We start from the raw sequence: 17511 nt of genomic DNA, 5'->3' as shown, positions 1-17511 counted from the left end.
TTTTAAAAAAAGCATTTCTTAAAATAAGCTGATTTTTGCAGCTTGGCCAAACAGGCTATACAATCACTACAACTTTATCCTTCTAACATGTAGGTTTAAGATTCAAAACTAAAATAAAATTGAGAAATACACACGACGTCGTTCGATGCACTCGATAACTACTGAACCCCGAAAATCTGAACAAAGCGAAAAGCTTCTCGTATAAACTTCTGAAATTGCTCTCCTTCTAGGGTTTAAGATTTTCCCCCAAATCCCCAACTGAAAAATCTATAGGGTTTCAGTTCTTGGCAATTCACAGAACCAGCCATGGCGCGTAATGAAGAGAAAGCTCAGTCAATGTTAAATCGATTCATCACAATGAAAGAAGAAGAAAAGAAAAAGCCCAAAGAACGGCGCCCATATTTAGCCTCAGAGTGTCGAGATTTAGCTGAAGCAGACAAATGGAGGCAGCAAATTATGCGAGAAATCGGTCGAAAAGTAGCCGAGATCCAAAACGAAGGATTAGGAGAACACAGATTAAGAGACCTAAATGATGAGATTAATAAGTTGATTAGAGAAAAAGGACATTGGGAAAGGAGGATTATTGAACTTGGTGGGCCTAATTATACTAAGCATTCGGCTAAAATGACGGATTTGGAAGGGAATATTGTTGATGTTCCAAACCCGGGTGGACGTGGTCCTGGGTATAGGTATTTTGGTGCTGCGAAGAAGTTGCCTGGTGTTAGGGAGTTGTTTGAGAAACCTCCTGAATTGCGAAAACGAAGAACAAGGTAAGTATTTATATGCTTACGAGCATTTGTATAAGTGATTTTTTACTAGCTTGATATTGACTCGTAGTTGTTTGATTGATTGATTGATTGATTTTGGCCTCATTGGTGCTACATTGTGTTATCTGGTTTACGTATCCTTATTGGTGCTTGTTTAGTACAACCGTTATGTTAGGTATCACGAGTAGCTTTTCAGAATTAGTAGAAATTTTTTTATAGGAATTTATTAAAAATGACTAATTTTTTTATATGATACAAACTACCCGAAAATAGTCCCCAGGGCTTAGTTCAGGTGGCAAAGGCTCGGGAACTTGGGACTTAGGCCACATGTTCAAGCATTGTGCGATGCAAACTAAGCTTGGTATTTAAGTAGATAAGGGTAGAGGGGTGGGCCATTATCCCTGAATTTCGAAGGCTACAGTTGGTCCCAAGGTTGCCTGTCAACTTGGCTGCTGACAGATTTCATGGGCATCAAAAAACAAAAGAAGAAAAAAAAACTAACCTAAGACAGCTGGGTTTTGAATTCTCGTTGTACTGATGTTTAGAGATTACATTGAAAGTAGTTGAAGCATATACAAAGTTATATTTTTGCTTTGGCAAAATGCAAATTACTGAAACTTTTACATAGGAAGTAGGGTTTTCAATATTGAGTTAGCTGCCTAGGAAATCCACCTACCCTTCCTAACAATTAAAGGAGATCAGAAGACAATGAAAGGGCGACATGCTCTCGTAAATTGATGAAACACTGTCATTTCAATTGGTTGTTATATTTTGATTTCTTTCTCAAAAATAACAGCCAGTGGTGAATGTGGACATTTCAGTGATCTGAGCACACACTTGAAGTCGGATAGAAAGAAAACATGTTTGCTTAACATATTTAAAATAGAGGTGTTGCGGCCAAAAATTGCTTTTTCAACTTTTTTGGTTGATCAGTTTATTAAATGTCAGTGATATATTCGAAAACGGTGTTTTGACATAGTTCATATTCTATAAATAAGGTCGTGTTGGAAAACTATGAATTGACTTGAGATTGCCTTGGCTACTCAAGCAGTAAAAAGCAATCAATACAAGTATGCAATAGGCTTCCAAAAATTTAGCCAACTACTTACAACAACAACAACATACCCAGTATTATCCCACACCGTGGGGTCCGGGGAGGGTAGTGTGTATGCAGACCTTACCCCTACCTTGTGAGGATAGAGAGGCTGTTTCCAATAGACCCTCGGCTCAGGAAAGCATAAGCACTACATTAATGAAAATACAGACCAGAAGGGACAACACAAAAAAAAAATACAAATAATGAACAAATTATGTAAAGGGGGCGGGTCTTCTACAAGTTTTTTCTTCTAGCATCTCTGTTGTCTCTACCATTGTCCCTGTGGATACCCATTGGACGATGAGAAGCTTAAAAGGAATAAGGGAATTATTGACATGTATCTGAACCATTTCTAGTAGTACTCATCAGACATCGAAAATGCAGAGTACTATGGCCCATTATTCCGAAGCAAACCACAATGGAACAAAAGATAATCCATGTCCTTTCCATGATTCTGGAATCAATAAAACCATCTAACAGCTAAGTGTCTCCTCCTTTTAAAATGTTCGTTTGTCACTGGCTATACTTCATCCCTAAAAAACATGCTGTCGATATTGTGTCCTCATATTGCCCACAATTTTAAACATGCTACGTTTTTGATAGGGTAAATAATTTTATTGATGATGTGGAAACCCCGTATACTAGTTGTATACCAAAAGTAGAGAACCTACAACAATTAAACATGCTACTTATGGGTGCCTTCAGTTTCCGTAGAGGCATCCAAATGCGTCTTGGGACAGCTTTGTCAACAAATAGATTATAATATGACTTTACATAAGAACACTGGGAGGAAGATCCTTCCACTATATGATCAACTTTTCCAGACTTGTGAAACTGTAAAGTTTGTGCAGGAGTCTCACCTCATCTATCTCCCGGTCTTGTAAATTTCTCCTAAGGTGCACTCGCATGCAATTTGCCTTCTATGCTCGCTAAAGGCTCAGCAAAGTGGCCTCTTTTGGCTTTTGCATTTGCAATAGAGAAAAGATGGGAAATTCACGTCTTGGGAACCTTAGCTTAATAGGTTAGAAATCTTTCTCTTGCCAATGCAATCAATAGAAATACAAGATCTTGAGATAAAAACAGTGTAAAAAGGCACTATTTTTAAAAATAGAAGAATTAATCTGCTTTTTTTTTTAAATGACCTTAATATAATGTCTCTTATATATGGAAGAAGTCATAACATTGTCTTCTTATTCAATGATTAAAAGAAGTTAAAAGTATTTCATATCTGATATCTAATTTAGCGATGTTTCAAACCTATGTTGAAGTTAAAAATACTTCCTTATATATAAGTTAAAAGGCGCTTTTTATACGGACTTAATTATGCTTGCAAATTATTGTGATTAAACAAAAAATGGCTAGAACGGGGGTATTATGGACATTTCATATGTGTAAAATGTTTATTATACTATTCATAAAAAAAGTAAGGTTTTGCAGCAGAAGAGCCTCTCTCCTCCTCGAGTTCTAAATCAGCAAGAGAAGAGGGACCTATATGACAGCAAGGAAGTTTGATTTACATAAAACCTCTCGCAAGAAGATTTGGTTTTCTCTCATCAAATTAATTGTCTTATGTTTCCAATGCATTAGTTGATAGTACTATTTTATTTCTTCAATGCATTGGGTGGGAATATAGGCATAAAGAAATAAAATAATTGTTATATTTCACCTATTTCCATTTCAAAAAGAAATAGAATATACTAATGGCGGGAAAAATGCTTTTTGTTGCATGCCACATACATTGAAAAAGTAAGTAGTTATAGCTCCTTTATTCTTTTACAAAGATAACTAATGGAAGGTGTACGGTAAGATGTTTTCGATGCACCTAAACAAAAATTAAGCAGAGAAGCCATATTTGATGGAAGTCCTATAGCGTGCAGCCGTGCCCCTAAATGAAAAGAAGAACCGAAGTAGTTGCCCTTTGTGATAACTAATGGAAGATGTATAAGGTGTTTTGCATGAACATAAATGAAAAAGAAGAGAAGCTATAATTAATGGATGCATGTTATACACCTTATTCCTAAATGAAAAAGAAGAATAGAGGAGCTAATATAACTACTTAATTTCTTCAACGTATGTCTCGTGCTACAAAAAGTTAAAAATAAATCCCTAATATTTTATCCTTCAATGCATTGGGAACATATGATATAATTAACTTGATGAGAGAATCAAATTCAAATTTTAAATTGCAAAATTCTACCTTTTTTACTTCACAAAGGGCATGATAGACTTTTTATACATATGAAATGTCTATAATACCATTCTGACAATTTCAAATGTAGGACATAGTTTTGCTTAGAGCCTTAACAAAGGTTGGCGCTTTCATGTACCTTCCACTTTTGACAACTTCGATGGTCCTTATTAATTAGAGCCATTAGAACTTAAACAGCCCTATTCTCCATTGTGAAGGTGGAGAACTGACCAAGAAGTCTATTTGTTCATCATTAATGAATCACAGTCCGCTGTCAATTATGGGCTTCCCTCTGCAAAACCGTAGAACATTTTTCGAGGAATGAAAATAAGAAGAACGCCCTTCCTCTACATGAGCTTTTCCCTACCAGATGAAAATATTTGCTCGTGTAAAATGCATAGTGCTGTTGTTGGATGAAGATGAATATGTAGAAAACACAAATAAACACATCTTGTGAATGTGTGTGAAGTTGAGAAAGAAGGTTGACAACCCATCTGTTGGCACTTCTTCCAGCCTGCTCACAGTTATCAAGTAAGCAGGTTTTAAAGCTGCAGCCAAAGTCTATAAGCAGTGGTATTTGCTTCATTTCATTTAAGATTGGCATCTTAGTCCTGCTACACTTATCAAATAGCATTTCTTACAGCCACTAGCCTTGTCACCAATTTAATGACCCGCTTCTTTAACTGACATCCTTATGCATGGTCAGTACGAAAGTGATATTAGTAAAAGAAAGCTTGTTAAGATTTTTTCCTTAAAAAATATTAGGAATATGGACAGATTGTTAGTTTAGTAGGTTGCAAGTTTTATTTATGACTTATGAACTTTAGTTTATCAGAAATTTTGCGTAGTTTTAATCTGTTTATGCATGTATGATGGCATCTCATCGACCACAAGTCAGTATCACCCATGCTCATTCTTCATTCTTGGAAGAGTAAACTACATTCTTGGAAAAAAACAGATTTGTTTTTTTAAGTGCAATGTAGCCATTTACATTTTGTTGTATTTGACAATCTAAGTTTGAATAAAAGAGCTTTGGTTGGATACTTCTTTTTCATGCTGTAAATATTACTTTGTTATTTAATGATTTTTGTGGGGATACATGTTAGATCTTTTTATGCTTTATATTATTTCGCCAATCCTTATGTTGATTTGTTTGCTGAAATTCTGCAGGTATGATATATACAAGAGGATTGATGCCAGCTACTACGGGTACAGAGATGAAGAGGATGGAATATTGGAGAAGTTGGAGGGACCAGCAGAGAAGAAGATGCAGGCTGCAGCTGTGAAAGAATGGATGGAGATGGAAGAGATAAAGAGGGAAGCCATGAAGGCGGTAAAAAGTGGGGAGGTAGTGGAGGTGGGTTTGGGATCAAAGATATTGTTCGAGGAGGAAGAGGATGTGATCGAGGAGGAGAGGAGGCAAAAGGAGAGGGAGGAGGAGAAAGAAAAAGAATTTGTGGTACATGTACCATTGCCGGACGAGAAGGAGATTGAAAGGATGGTAGTGGAGCAGAAGAAGATGGAGCTCTTGAGCAAGTATGCTAGTGAGGATTTAATGGAAGAGCAAATGGAAGCTAAGGCCATGCTCAACATTCAAAGGTAGGTGATAACGCCAGGCCTTAGTTAAACTATTACATAGAGCATGTGTTTCTACTCTGATGTAAAGAGGAGACTCTGTTTAGGAGTTCTTGTTGCCTTTCCCCGCAGATCTGGGATTAATGCTACCGTAGTAGCGCGTTTGTACTTCTTTCAAGTGTAGCAATGAATAGAATGATAATTTCAAGCTTCTGTTTTCTCCCAGACCACGAGGCTTCAGTTAATGCTATAGTTCCAATGCTTTCTATAGTTCATTTGCATTTCAAATCATCTATAGCATTGATTTTCCAGTTGCAGAATAATATGAAGAAATGCATCAAATGTGGTATAGTCAATCGAATTTACTTCAATGCCACAAAATCAACGATATTATTCCTTTGTATATTCGAACTGTTTTGACACCTCTAGGGATGTTTAGCTTGTCGATGCTGAAAATGTACAGAAACCACTCCCACGATTTCTTCTCTGAGCTTTAAGCATCAAGTAATTATTTGTTGTATTTTAGTATCAACTATCTATTTGCGTTTCATATGTTATCTGTGGTTTGTGCGGCTCTCTCGACACTGCACATTTTAGCTACATGCCCCTCCAAATCTTTACATTAGTCCATATAAAATTTGAATAAAGGAAAACCCTCCAAATGAAACGAAATGCATAATTAACTCAGATTTCAAGTCTCATAAACTTCTTGACTTCCTTTAGAGAAGCCTATAATTTATCATAAGGGAAATTCAAAGTAGTAAAGGAAATATTGATCTGATTTCCAATGCATGCGAAGGGTCGAGGGAAACCATCAAATGGCTTAGAAGAAGAATTATCATTAGGTCATTGGGTATTGGGAATAAACTTGCTTCCTTATACTAGAACTGGAAGTTGTGCCGCCAATGTGAATCAAGATAGGAAAAAGGCAAGGTTCTAATCAAGAGGTTGTGAGTTCGAGTTATCCCAAGAGCAAGGTGGGGAGTTTTTGGAGGAAGGGATGCCGATGGTCTATTGGAAACAGCTTTTCTACCCTAGGATAGAGGTAAGGTCTGCGTACAGACTACCCTCCCCAGACCCTACTAGTGAAATTATACTGAGTTGTTGCTGTCGTTGTTCTAATCACATTCGTCTAAATTTTTAGTAAGCAGAATTACCTGGTACATATTGCGGTGGGTGCTCGTAAGTTGATTTAGATACCGCGATTATTTAAAAATAAAAAGGTTCCAACCACAATTCTAAAGTGATGGAATACAGCTTGAAATCACTCTCATACTATGATCTCAAGGTCAACTTCACTCGGATCAAGATGAGTCAGTAACACCACCAAAAGATCAGAAGAGACATCTTTCCCATCAGCTATCAGTAACAGATGTGATTTCCAATGGTTTGCCATTTTTCAATTAATACTCTGAGTTCAACGTCTGTCTCTGATTTCTTCCCTTGCCAAAGTTCCTGATTTCCATGCTTACTAAACTTAGGAGCAACAGTTATTATATTATTTCCACTGTACGTACACTCAAGTTCAAAGTAAAGACCTTTTATTTAGCTAGGGTAGTGCAGTGGCCATAATATATTGTGCTGCATCCATGTTTTATACAGTGATCAATTGAACGAAATTTTCCCAGAAAAGACGTGACACAATCTTGTGTATAGGTTTTTTTAGTATATAATTTTCATCACAATCATCAACTGGAAATAATAAATCCCAAAAACCAGCTAGTATTTATTACATGGTCTAAGCCAAGAAGGTTTGTCGCACGAAACAAGCCCATTTTGTCTTTGACATTGAATTGTCAAATCCCTTATTGTCTGCTTCTTGGACCATAACACAAGGAAAGATCACATAATTAATTAATTCGATACGACTACCTCAATATTGTTGTATTTTTATTTTTTATATTTGCTTTGGGCATCCAAAATTCACTGACTCGATTAATCAGAAAATAATTGACCGGATTAATCTTAAACCTGTTTAAAAAAAGGACAACTCGATACACGAGTCATCTTGTATTTACACAGGGTCCGAGGAAGGGTTGCATCCCAAGAGGGTGTGATTTAGGCAACCCACCTAGATGTAAACATTAATCGTTGATTCCACAGCTCGAACTCGTGACCTATAATTTTAAACCCGTTAATCCTACTAATTGGATTTGTGCCAAAGAGGTATACCAAAGGAGAGTAAAACACGATCTAATAAGAAATTTTACATTCCCAAATTTCGAACCTGAAACCTCAGGATCCCAATCATCCCACCATCCCATTTCTAACTTTTGGTTGTATGTGAGTGCCTCAATTGTGTGGAAAAAAGGTAGGAAGGAACTAGACTACTATAGATGCTCAACTTGTTGAGCCAATGGCTTTATGACAGGTCCATAGCCTGAGTACTACTTGAATTTTGGCTTTGGAATAATCAAACAAAATCATATAAGATGGACAAAGTAATTTGGACTCAAAAAGAATGTTGTAAACACTCCCTACTTAGCAACTTACTTTGTGGTTTTTGTACAAAAAAAAAAAAAAAAACCATTGTAGGAAAAAAAACAACTGGAATTGCTGAAGGAAATAAGGACTTGTATAAAACAAAGGTCAAAATTCCATTTACACATGCAAAAGTCAATAGTAATACTTAAAAAAGCTCAAGTTTTAACTATCTTCTTTGCCTTTATTAGAGTCTTTCGAGATTTTTGCAAACATTTAATCCTCTCCATTACAAATGACATAAATAAAGGCTGTGACAGATACCCAGTTTATGAAAATTTGGGTCCTCTCAAATACTCACATACTGCAAAATCAAGAGGTCAAAGGACAGTCTGATACACAAAGCATCCAAGTTTATACATATGAAATATCACACTCCAAGGTGTGTGATGTAGCGCAAGCATTAGTGTTTGATTCTGCGGTTCGAACCAGTGACCTACAAGTCACACCAAGATAACTTTATTGCTCCAAAGCTCCCCTTTGGGGACAACAAAATCAAAAGAATAAACATAGTAAAAGAAAAACAAAAAGAAAATAAAAAAGGGTTAAGCAAGAATTCTTCCAGGGAGCAGAGCAATTGGTTTGAAGAACAGCAATAAAACAACCATAATAATTATCCTCCAATTCCAGACTGTTCGATTTAAATTAATTCATTTTTGAAAAAAATAATAATTAAAAGTTGCATGTAAAATGTTACAGCTAGTGCAATGTGAAAATGTTCATTCCAAATTATTAAAAGTTGTAGCTGTAATTTAATTTCATATTGATTGATTCCCAAATAAACAATTTAACAATCTTGACGTGGAAAAAGTACTAAATACACTTCTTCATTCCAATTCTTGGTCACCTTATCTTCCGAGTGTCAATTTGAAATTGAGAATCGACAAATTTATTACTATTTTAAAATAAATTAGTTACTTAGAAGCTGAATGAGAAATAATACGATCTAATGTTTTTGTTTAAAAGAGAAAAGAGGATAGCACTTGAAAAATCTTGTCCAAATAATAAAATATTCTTGAAAATGTTATATATAAAAAGTGACAAGTGATTCAAGACAAATAGAATAATGACCCTCCAAACAAATATTAAAAATAGGTGTAAGATGTGTGCAGTAGTACATTACGTTACAATATTACAATGTGACAGTACGTGCATGATATTGGCTTTAAATGCGAGGTAGACAATACGGAAGCTCCCTTACCCCCCCATATTTGTTTAATATGTTCATACAAATAGGGATAGAGCTATATGGGTTCTCGACTTTTACGCGAACTCAATAATTTTTGTATAAATCTTATTTTTATATTAAAAATTAACCTAATATATAAGAATATTTAGCTCGAAATCTAATTTGTTGGTTCGATTATTATTGTATATTAATTTAAAATCGTTATAAAATCTATAAACTTCAAATTTATATTCGCGTTTGTCACCCAACAATCCAAGGATGTCAAAATTCATTTATACATCCTTCACATAAACTTTTGCCCAAAGAGATACCATTGGAAAATATTACATTGGGTGTTGTTAGGTAAATATTATATATAAATTATTGAATTTCCTAAACACAACATAATATTTTTAATCCTTTTTATGAAATTTCTGATCCGGCTATTGATATTATGGACTTATTTTCCTTCCTTTTTTTCTTTTAACATTTCCCCTATCTCTATCTGGGTAAATCAAGGAGACCTGTTCGATGGAGGGGGTTAGGGGAGCCACTAGTGGATGTTAAGACTAGGGGTGTTCATAAAAATCCGAAAAACCGAACCAAACCGAAAATCAAACTAAACCGACCAAAAAACCGATATTTTTTGGTTTGGTTTGGTTTTGGTTTTGAAATTTAAAAACCGATCAAATTTGGTTTGGTTTTGGTTTTAATAAAAAATAAATCGAACCAAACCGAATATAGGAGTAGCTATTTGAAATTTAGAATTACACCTATATATATGTATACTTTTATACAAAGTTTCAAAATTTTTATAGTAAATGTTAATCGTTTGCACTTTTAGTAAAGTTCTTTACCTTTACATTCTAGTTTAATTGGTAGTTTTCTTTTGTTAAGTGTAAGAATCTATTTCATGTTAAAAATAATAAATTTTTAATTGAGTCCTTAAATTATTCATCACTATTTGATTCATTATCATCAATATATCTTGGTAAATAATAGATTTCTCAAATGACAATTGATTTGATAGTGTTACGTTAAAAATGTGATCGCCGAAATATATATTTGGTAGTGTATGTCTTATATTTAAGAAAAAACCCGACAAATAATCGAAAAACCGAAAAACAAACATAAACCGAATCGAGAAAAACCGACTTAATTGACTTAGTTTCATTCTAATATTTGAAAAACCGACTTACTTGGTTTGATTTTTTTTAGAGAAACCGATCCAAACCGAACCATGAACACCCTTAGTTAAGACGTACTCCCTCCGTTTTAATTTATGTAAACCTACTTCTTTTTTAGTCTATGTCAAAAAGAATGATTCATTTCTAAATTTTAAAACAGTTTACCTTTATGCAACAATTTATAGTCTAACAAAATGTATTTACTATATTTTATAATTTATATCATAAATTCAAAAGTTATTTTTTTTTTTCCTTAAATTTCATGTCAAGTCAAATACAATGCAAATTGAAATGGCGGGAGTAATAAATACAGCTGCAACAATTCTATTTTCTCATCATAGTGCCATCATGACTACAAAAGTAAAGTCAAAAAAGTAAAATTAGCTTTAATTAGGACAGCCTTTTTTCTTACTTTTCTTTGACATATACTTTAATTTGGACTTCAATCATAAAGCAATCGATTACAAAATGATATACTCTCTCACATCCATCTTTTTCTGCTTTGCCTGGAAAAAGACCTGTACCCTTCTGTCTTTCATTTATTACCTTCCTCTCTTTTCTCTCAATTATCGTCTCTTTTTATGTCAACTCAATTGTCGTCCTATTTTATAGTAGTATGAATTATTAAGTGGGCGTTAGGACATAAGAATTATAAAATTTGAAAAAAGTGAAAAGTAATTTCTAAGTAAAAATAGTATTTAAAAATTAATAGGCGATTGGACATAAGAATTATAAAATTCCCAAAAAAGTAAAAAAAAAAATTCAAGTAAAAATGGTATTTGAAAATTAGAGTTGTGTCTGGACATGAATATAATTTTGGGTTGTTTTGAAATTTTTGTGAATGATCTGAGTGAAAATGTTGAAAAATAGTTTTTTTGTAGTTTTTCAAATTTTCAAAAAATTCCAAAATTCATCTTCAAGCAAAAATTAAAAATTTTATGGCCAAACACAGCTTTCAAAAAAATGTCAAAAATTTTCAAAAAAAAATAAAAATCTTATGTCCAAACGAGCTCTTAGAGTTGTGTTTGGACATGAATATAATTTTGGGTTGTTTTTGAATTTTTGTGAGTGACTTGAGTGAAAAATTTGAAAAACATCTTTTTGGAGTTTTTCAAATTTTTGAAAAATTCAAAAATTCATCTCGAAAATTTTATGGCCAAACACGGATTTCAAAAAATGTGATTTTTTTTTAAAAAGAAGTGAAAAATCTTTCATGGCTAAATGGGCTCTAGAACGGTCAAATTTAGGGGGAAGTGCACAATTAGCCAGTAATAACACATGTATTTACTTTTAAGCCACTATTTAAAATATCTTTAGTATTTAACCACTGCTTTAATAGATTGTTACCCGCCCCCGGACGAAAATACTCTTTTGCTCATAAAGTTCAGGACCAAGTGTCCTTAACTTATGAGTTTGTTACTGTAAGTTCAGTACTAGCTGTCCTTAATTTATGAGCTTATAAGTCTAAGTTTAGGACTACGTGTCCTTAACTTTTGAACTTGTAACTCTAAGTTTAGGACTACATGTCCTTAACTTTTGAACTTGGAACTCGAAGTTCAGGACTACCTGTCCTTAATTTCTGTGCTTATAACTCTAAGTTAAGGACTACTTGTCCTTAATTTCTGTGCTTGTAACTTTAAGTTAAGGACCAAGTGTCCTTAAATTTTGAACTTCCAACTCTAAGTTGAGGACCAAGTGTCTTTAAATCATGAGCTTTTTACTATAAGTTCAGGACTAGATGTCCTTAATTTATGAGCTTGTTAGTCTAAGTTAAGGACTACTTGTCCTTAGTTTTGAGCTTGTAACTCTAAGTTTAGGACTATCTTTCCTTAACTTTTGAACTTGTAACTTTAAGTTGAGGACTACATGTCCTTATTTTTTGAATTTGGAACTCTAAGTTCAGGACTACCTGTCCTTAATTTCTGTGCTTGTAACTCTAAATTAATGACTACATGTCCTTAATTTCTATGCTTGTAACTGTAAGTTAAGGACTAGCTATCGTATGCTAGGTATTGAAATATTTTGTACTAAATCACTTTTCCCAGATCCTCATGCTCTGCAAAGATAGAGAAGGATGTAAATGAAATTGATGAGTGAAAGAATGTTGGTTACTGTGACATATTCAAATGTGATACACAGATTGCCCTGAACATTGTGAACATGTTAATGAAAATGTCATGTTGCAGTAGACAGTGTACAACATATGTAGCCGAGTTTGTATGAACATGCTATCAAACTCTTTTTTCTAAATAAGCAACGTTCCTGCAGAACGGGAGAAAGAGTTTTGAAATTTAGAGGGTTTGGGAAGGTAAAGAGATAGAAGAAAGGGTAACATCCTCTTTTTATATTAATTTTAATAGACTAATGGCTATTTTTGCTCAGCATTAAAAATACTGGATAAAAAATAAATATCATTTTAAAAAGTGGCTGCCCTACGCAATTTTTACTCAAATTTACACAAAATGCAAAGACTAGCGAACTTGTTCCCACTTTGTACGCAGACTAATATTTCACCAAGATTACAATATTTTATTTTGTTAAATTACAATATTACTAGTGTTAAGAACAGCAAATGATATATGTGTCACAACAAGGAAGATTGAGTAATTTCATAACAATAAAACATTGTAACAATTAAATATGGTCTTCTTTCAATCTCAAATAGATTCCTCATTCAGCATTATTTGCTCACAATCATTGATCCACATTTTTGCAAAAAATTAAAAAATAATAAATTGAGGGAAAAATATTCAGCTAAATTTGTCTCTATTTCATTTTTCCTAGACAACAAACGTACCTAACTGCAGTTATTGGAGCTTAATATTGGTATATTTGTCTGAACATAAGAATCAATAAAAAGAAATACTTCGAAGTTTCTTGAATACAACTATGCAAAGAGCAAAGCCATAAGAAGAAAATCAATATGATTGTGGTGGGGTGGATAAGATTTCTCCACTCTTAATAAAAGATCTTATATTCGATCCATGTTTATGGAAAAAATCTTGTTAGTGAGCGTTCCCCCTTAAATGAGCCTTATGCGGTATGAATCCAGAAATAATCAGGCTCCAATATGAATACTGAATATCGAATAGGAAACAAAAAAATTAAGAAAAAACCTCCACGCGAAAATTGGAATTAAGTAAAAGCAAATTCCAATCAAATTGACCTTTATGGGGTTATAATGAACAGACTAATAGCGTACTTCTTTTGTTTTTTGCCTTTTTCTATAGAAGGTTACCTAGCAATGTTGACTTATAACAACCTTCTACTCCGTTATTAGTTTTCTTTTTGGAAAAGTAGAAAGCAGTTTATGCACAAAATTATTTAAAAGCAACAATAATGTTTATAGGTCACAGATACCCGAAAAGTAAAGATTGTATGTGTTTTTTGGACAAAAAGAAAGAGTGACACGTGTTGGGTGTGCGAACAAAGTTCCATATAATTGGTAGTAAAAATATTAGGAGCATACATATAAGGTGTAAGGATCTCTTAATGGTGTGAGGCCTTTGTTGAAGAGCTCAACCAAGCAGAAGAGAGAAAAAAGCCGGTGGAGAAGAAGCTTCATTTCTATGTATTGAAAATGCCAAATATATATTGGAAGAGTATTGTACACGTCTAACTATTTTTACTATTTATAACAACCAATCAACTAACTAACTAACTAACTAAACTAACACTACTAATTACACTGTATTAACTTAATACTGGACCCCACATCTATTCTTTCTACCCCCTCAAGCTGAAGGATGAAAATAGTTTTTTTCATTCTCGGCTTGCTTACTAAGTAGTCGTGTTGTGGATTGCATAGACTCTTAGTGAAAATGTCTGCTAGTTGTTCCCTTGTGCCAACATGCTGAGTCTTGATCATTCCCTCTTGGATTTTTTCTTTTACAAAGTGACATTCAATGTGTATATGCTTAGTTCTCTCATGAAATATAGGATGAGCTGAAATTTGAATTGTAGCTTTACTATCACAGTAAAGCTAAATTGGAAGTTCGACTACAGTTCCCAGTTCCTCAAACTACCCAACTAACCATTTGATCTCTGCAACAGTAGTGGCCATACTTCTGAATTTTGCCTCAGATACACTTCTTGATACTGTTCCTTGATTTTTGTATTTCCGGGAAATCAAAGCATTACCAAACTTCACAGCATAACTTGTGACTGACTTTCTTGTTTTCATACATGCACCCCAGTCTGACTCACAGAATGCAACCAGCTTCTGAGTGCCACCTGCTGGTAAGAACAGTCCAAGCCCAGGATTTCCTTTAATGTATTTGATTACTCTCATAGCAGCATCTAGATGTGATTGCTTAGGAGCATGCATGAATTGACTTAGCACCTGTACTACAAAGGCTATGTCAGGTCTAGTCATAGTCAAATATAGTAATCTTCCCACTATTCTTTGATAACCACTTCTGTCTTCAAGTAGTCTCTCATCAAACAATCTTTCCTTGTTGAACACACTGTCAAATTCTACAGAGGTAAGTTTGTGATTAAACTCTAGTGGAGTAACCACTGGCTTTCCCCCCTGATAGCCCAGTTTCAGATTACTCAAGGGCATACTTTCTTTGGCACATATGAATGCCTTTCTCTGATCTTGAAAACTCTATGCCAAGAAAGTACTTCAACTCCCCTAAGTCTTTCATCTTAAACCTGTTCTGCAGATCCTTCCTAGCCTTCTCAATCAAATTCAGGTTATTATCAGTAACTAATAGATCATCTACATAGACAAGTACAATCACCAAATCTTCTCCCTTCCTATTGTGAATTAGGAATAGTCATAGTGTGATTGTACAAATCTCAGATTTGTCAATACTTCTGTCAACTTCAAGTTCCACTGCATGGGGGGGAGGGGGGCTTGTTTAAGCCCCTACAAGGACTTATTCAACTTGCACACCTTCTGATACTCCTCCTAACTTGAAAAGCCATCATGAATTTGCATATAAACTTCTTCACATAAATGACCATGAAGAATGCATTATGAACATCCATTTGAAAGATAAACCAGTGTGACACGGCAACAAAAGCTACTATAGATCTTATTGTAACCATCTTAGCTATAAGAGAGAAGGTTTTAGTATAGTCTAAACCTTCCTACTGGCTGTAGCCCTTGGTTACAAGCCTTGCTTTATATCTTTTCACCCCTATTGCGAATTTATACTTTACTTTAAACACCCATTTGCATCCTATATGGGCCTTGTATGGAGGAAGGTCTACAATTGTCCAAGTATTATCACTCTCAAATGCTGAAATCTCAAATTTCATAGCAGCCATGCAAAGTGGATTGACACTAGCTTCTGCATAAGTTCTACGCTCCACAATTGCTGGATAAGATGCTAATGAGGCCATGCAGGCAGGAGTAAAATGATCAAACACCACATAATTAGATAATGAATATGAACAAGAAGATTTATGTTGAACTACATAATCTCTCATCCAAATAGGTGGTCTAGATTCCTTTGAAGATCTTCTAAGTTGTACTGCATGAGGAGAAGGAGTAGGATCTCTGGTAACAGGAGATGGTGAAGATTGCAAGACATTTGAATTGAATGGTATGATGAAGGTAGATGTGCGGTTACAACAGAAGGATCAGATTCCACTAGTTGCAGTACTGGGAATATAGGTGAAGAGACAGTACTCATATTCTTAAAGGGAAAGATGTCTTCTTTAAAGACAGTGTCTCTACTTATAAAGAACTTCTTGGAGGTCAGATCATAGATATGATAACCCTTCTGAGTAGTTGAATATCCAAGATGAACAGCTGGGATTGCCCTTGGACTGAACTTGTCACCTTTCTTCAAAATTGTAGCATAACATAGACTACTAAACACCTTGAGATGCTGCAGTGAAGGAGCTATATGGAATAACTTTTGGAAGGGTGACTGGCATTTCAACAGGATAGTGAGTAGTCTATTAAGCAAATATATAGCAGTGGACACACACTCTCCCCAAAATCTCAAAGGCACAAAGTGTTGAAACCTTAGTGCCCTTGCCGTTCCCAGAATATATCTATGTCTCCTTTCAACAACAACATTCTATTATGGTGTATATACATAAGATATTTGATGTACAATACCATAATCTTTTAGTAAACTGTTTACTTGATCATGGAAGAATTATGAGCCACTGTCTGTTCTAAGACACTTCACACCACAGGTAAACTGATTTTTAACAAACAATAGGAAGTTCCTTAGCACTACAATAGAGTCTGCTTTAGTAGGTATTAAAAAAATTCAAGTGTGTATAGAGAAATCATCTACTAGAGTCAAGAAGTATCTTTTACCATTATGAGTGGGAACTCTATAAGTTCCCCAAACATCAGCATGCACAAGATCAGAAGGATTAACAGAACACGTAGTACTTAGAAGAAAGGACAGTCTTGCATGTTTAGTAATAGGGCATACAGAGCATATGTGATCCTTCAGTTAAGTCTTACACAAGCCATCTATCCTTCAGTTAGGTTGGACAAGTAGAAGCCCAAAATTGGGCAGCCCATTCCTTTCCTTAACCCAACCCTTTGACCCGCCGGATCGACCCAGAATCCGCTCCGTTTTGATTTTTAATCTCAGCCATTCATCCCTTTTAATCCTATGGACGAGATTAATCCCCAACCCCCATGTAAAACCTAACATTTCACAAACCCTAAATCTAAGATACCCACTAACCCACCCTTCTCCTCCATGAAACTGTCGCCGCACAACCATGTCCAACTCGCCCGAATCACACCCAAAATCGGGCGAATCGACTCGCTGAGTTTGCTGGTCCCCCCAACCTCTCTCTCTCTCTCTCTCTCTCTTCACCACTTCATCCAAACCACGTGAAGAATATTCTCGAACTAATTTCTTTCTTCTCACTCGTTTTTTGCACGTGCGACTGAGAATCTCTTCGAGTATGTGACATGACGAATGGGAAGCGTGGGATTAATCTAAATCGATCCTAGCCTTCCATTCAACCACGCGCTTACTTGGTTGAGAGATTTTTCGGTTCCTTGGAGAGAAAGGCTGGAGGTTTCCAGGTTCGATATATAAGGGGTTTGTTTACATATT

The 17511-nt window shown here is 34.9% G+C and overlaps 1 protein-coding gene across 1 annotated transcript; it reads left to right on the top strand.

Annotated features, from left to right (window-relative positions):
* The first annotated feature begins 177 nt into the window (after window positions 1-177).
* Window positions 178-5851, top strand: LOC107812596 (uncharacterized). Its single transcript, XM_016637742.2, has 2 exons — window positions 178-770; window positions 5222-5851. Exons 1-2 carry the CDS (start codon window positions 307-309, stop codon window positions 5652-5654), a joined length of 897 nt encoding a protein of 298 aa, XP_016493228.1. The 5' UTR covers window positions 178-306; the 3' UTR covers window positions 5655-5851.
* Window positions 5852-17511: the final 11660 nt, after the last annotated feature.

The sequence above is a fragment of the Nicotiana tabacum genome, chromosome 11 (genome assembly GCF_000715075.1).
Source record: "Nicotiana tabacum cultivar K326 chromosome 11, ASM71507v2, whole genome shotgun sequence".
Taxonomy (NCBI): Eukaryota; Viridiplantae; Streptophyta; class Magnoliopsida; order Solanales; family Solanaceae; genus Nicotiana; species Nicotiana tabacum.
This window is presented reverse-complemented; position numbering and strand designations above follow the sequence as displayed.

Coding starts and splice junctions, on each gene's coding strand:
- LOC107812596 (XM_016637742.2), top strand. CDS start 307: ATGGCGCGTAATGAAGAGAAAGCTCAGTCAATGTTAAATCGATTCATC. Junction 771..5,221: donor TTGCGAAAACGAAGAACAAG/GTAAGTATTTAT, acceptor GAAATTCTGCAG/GTATGATATATACAAGAGGA.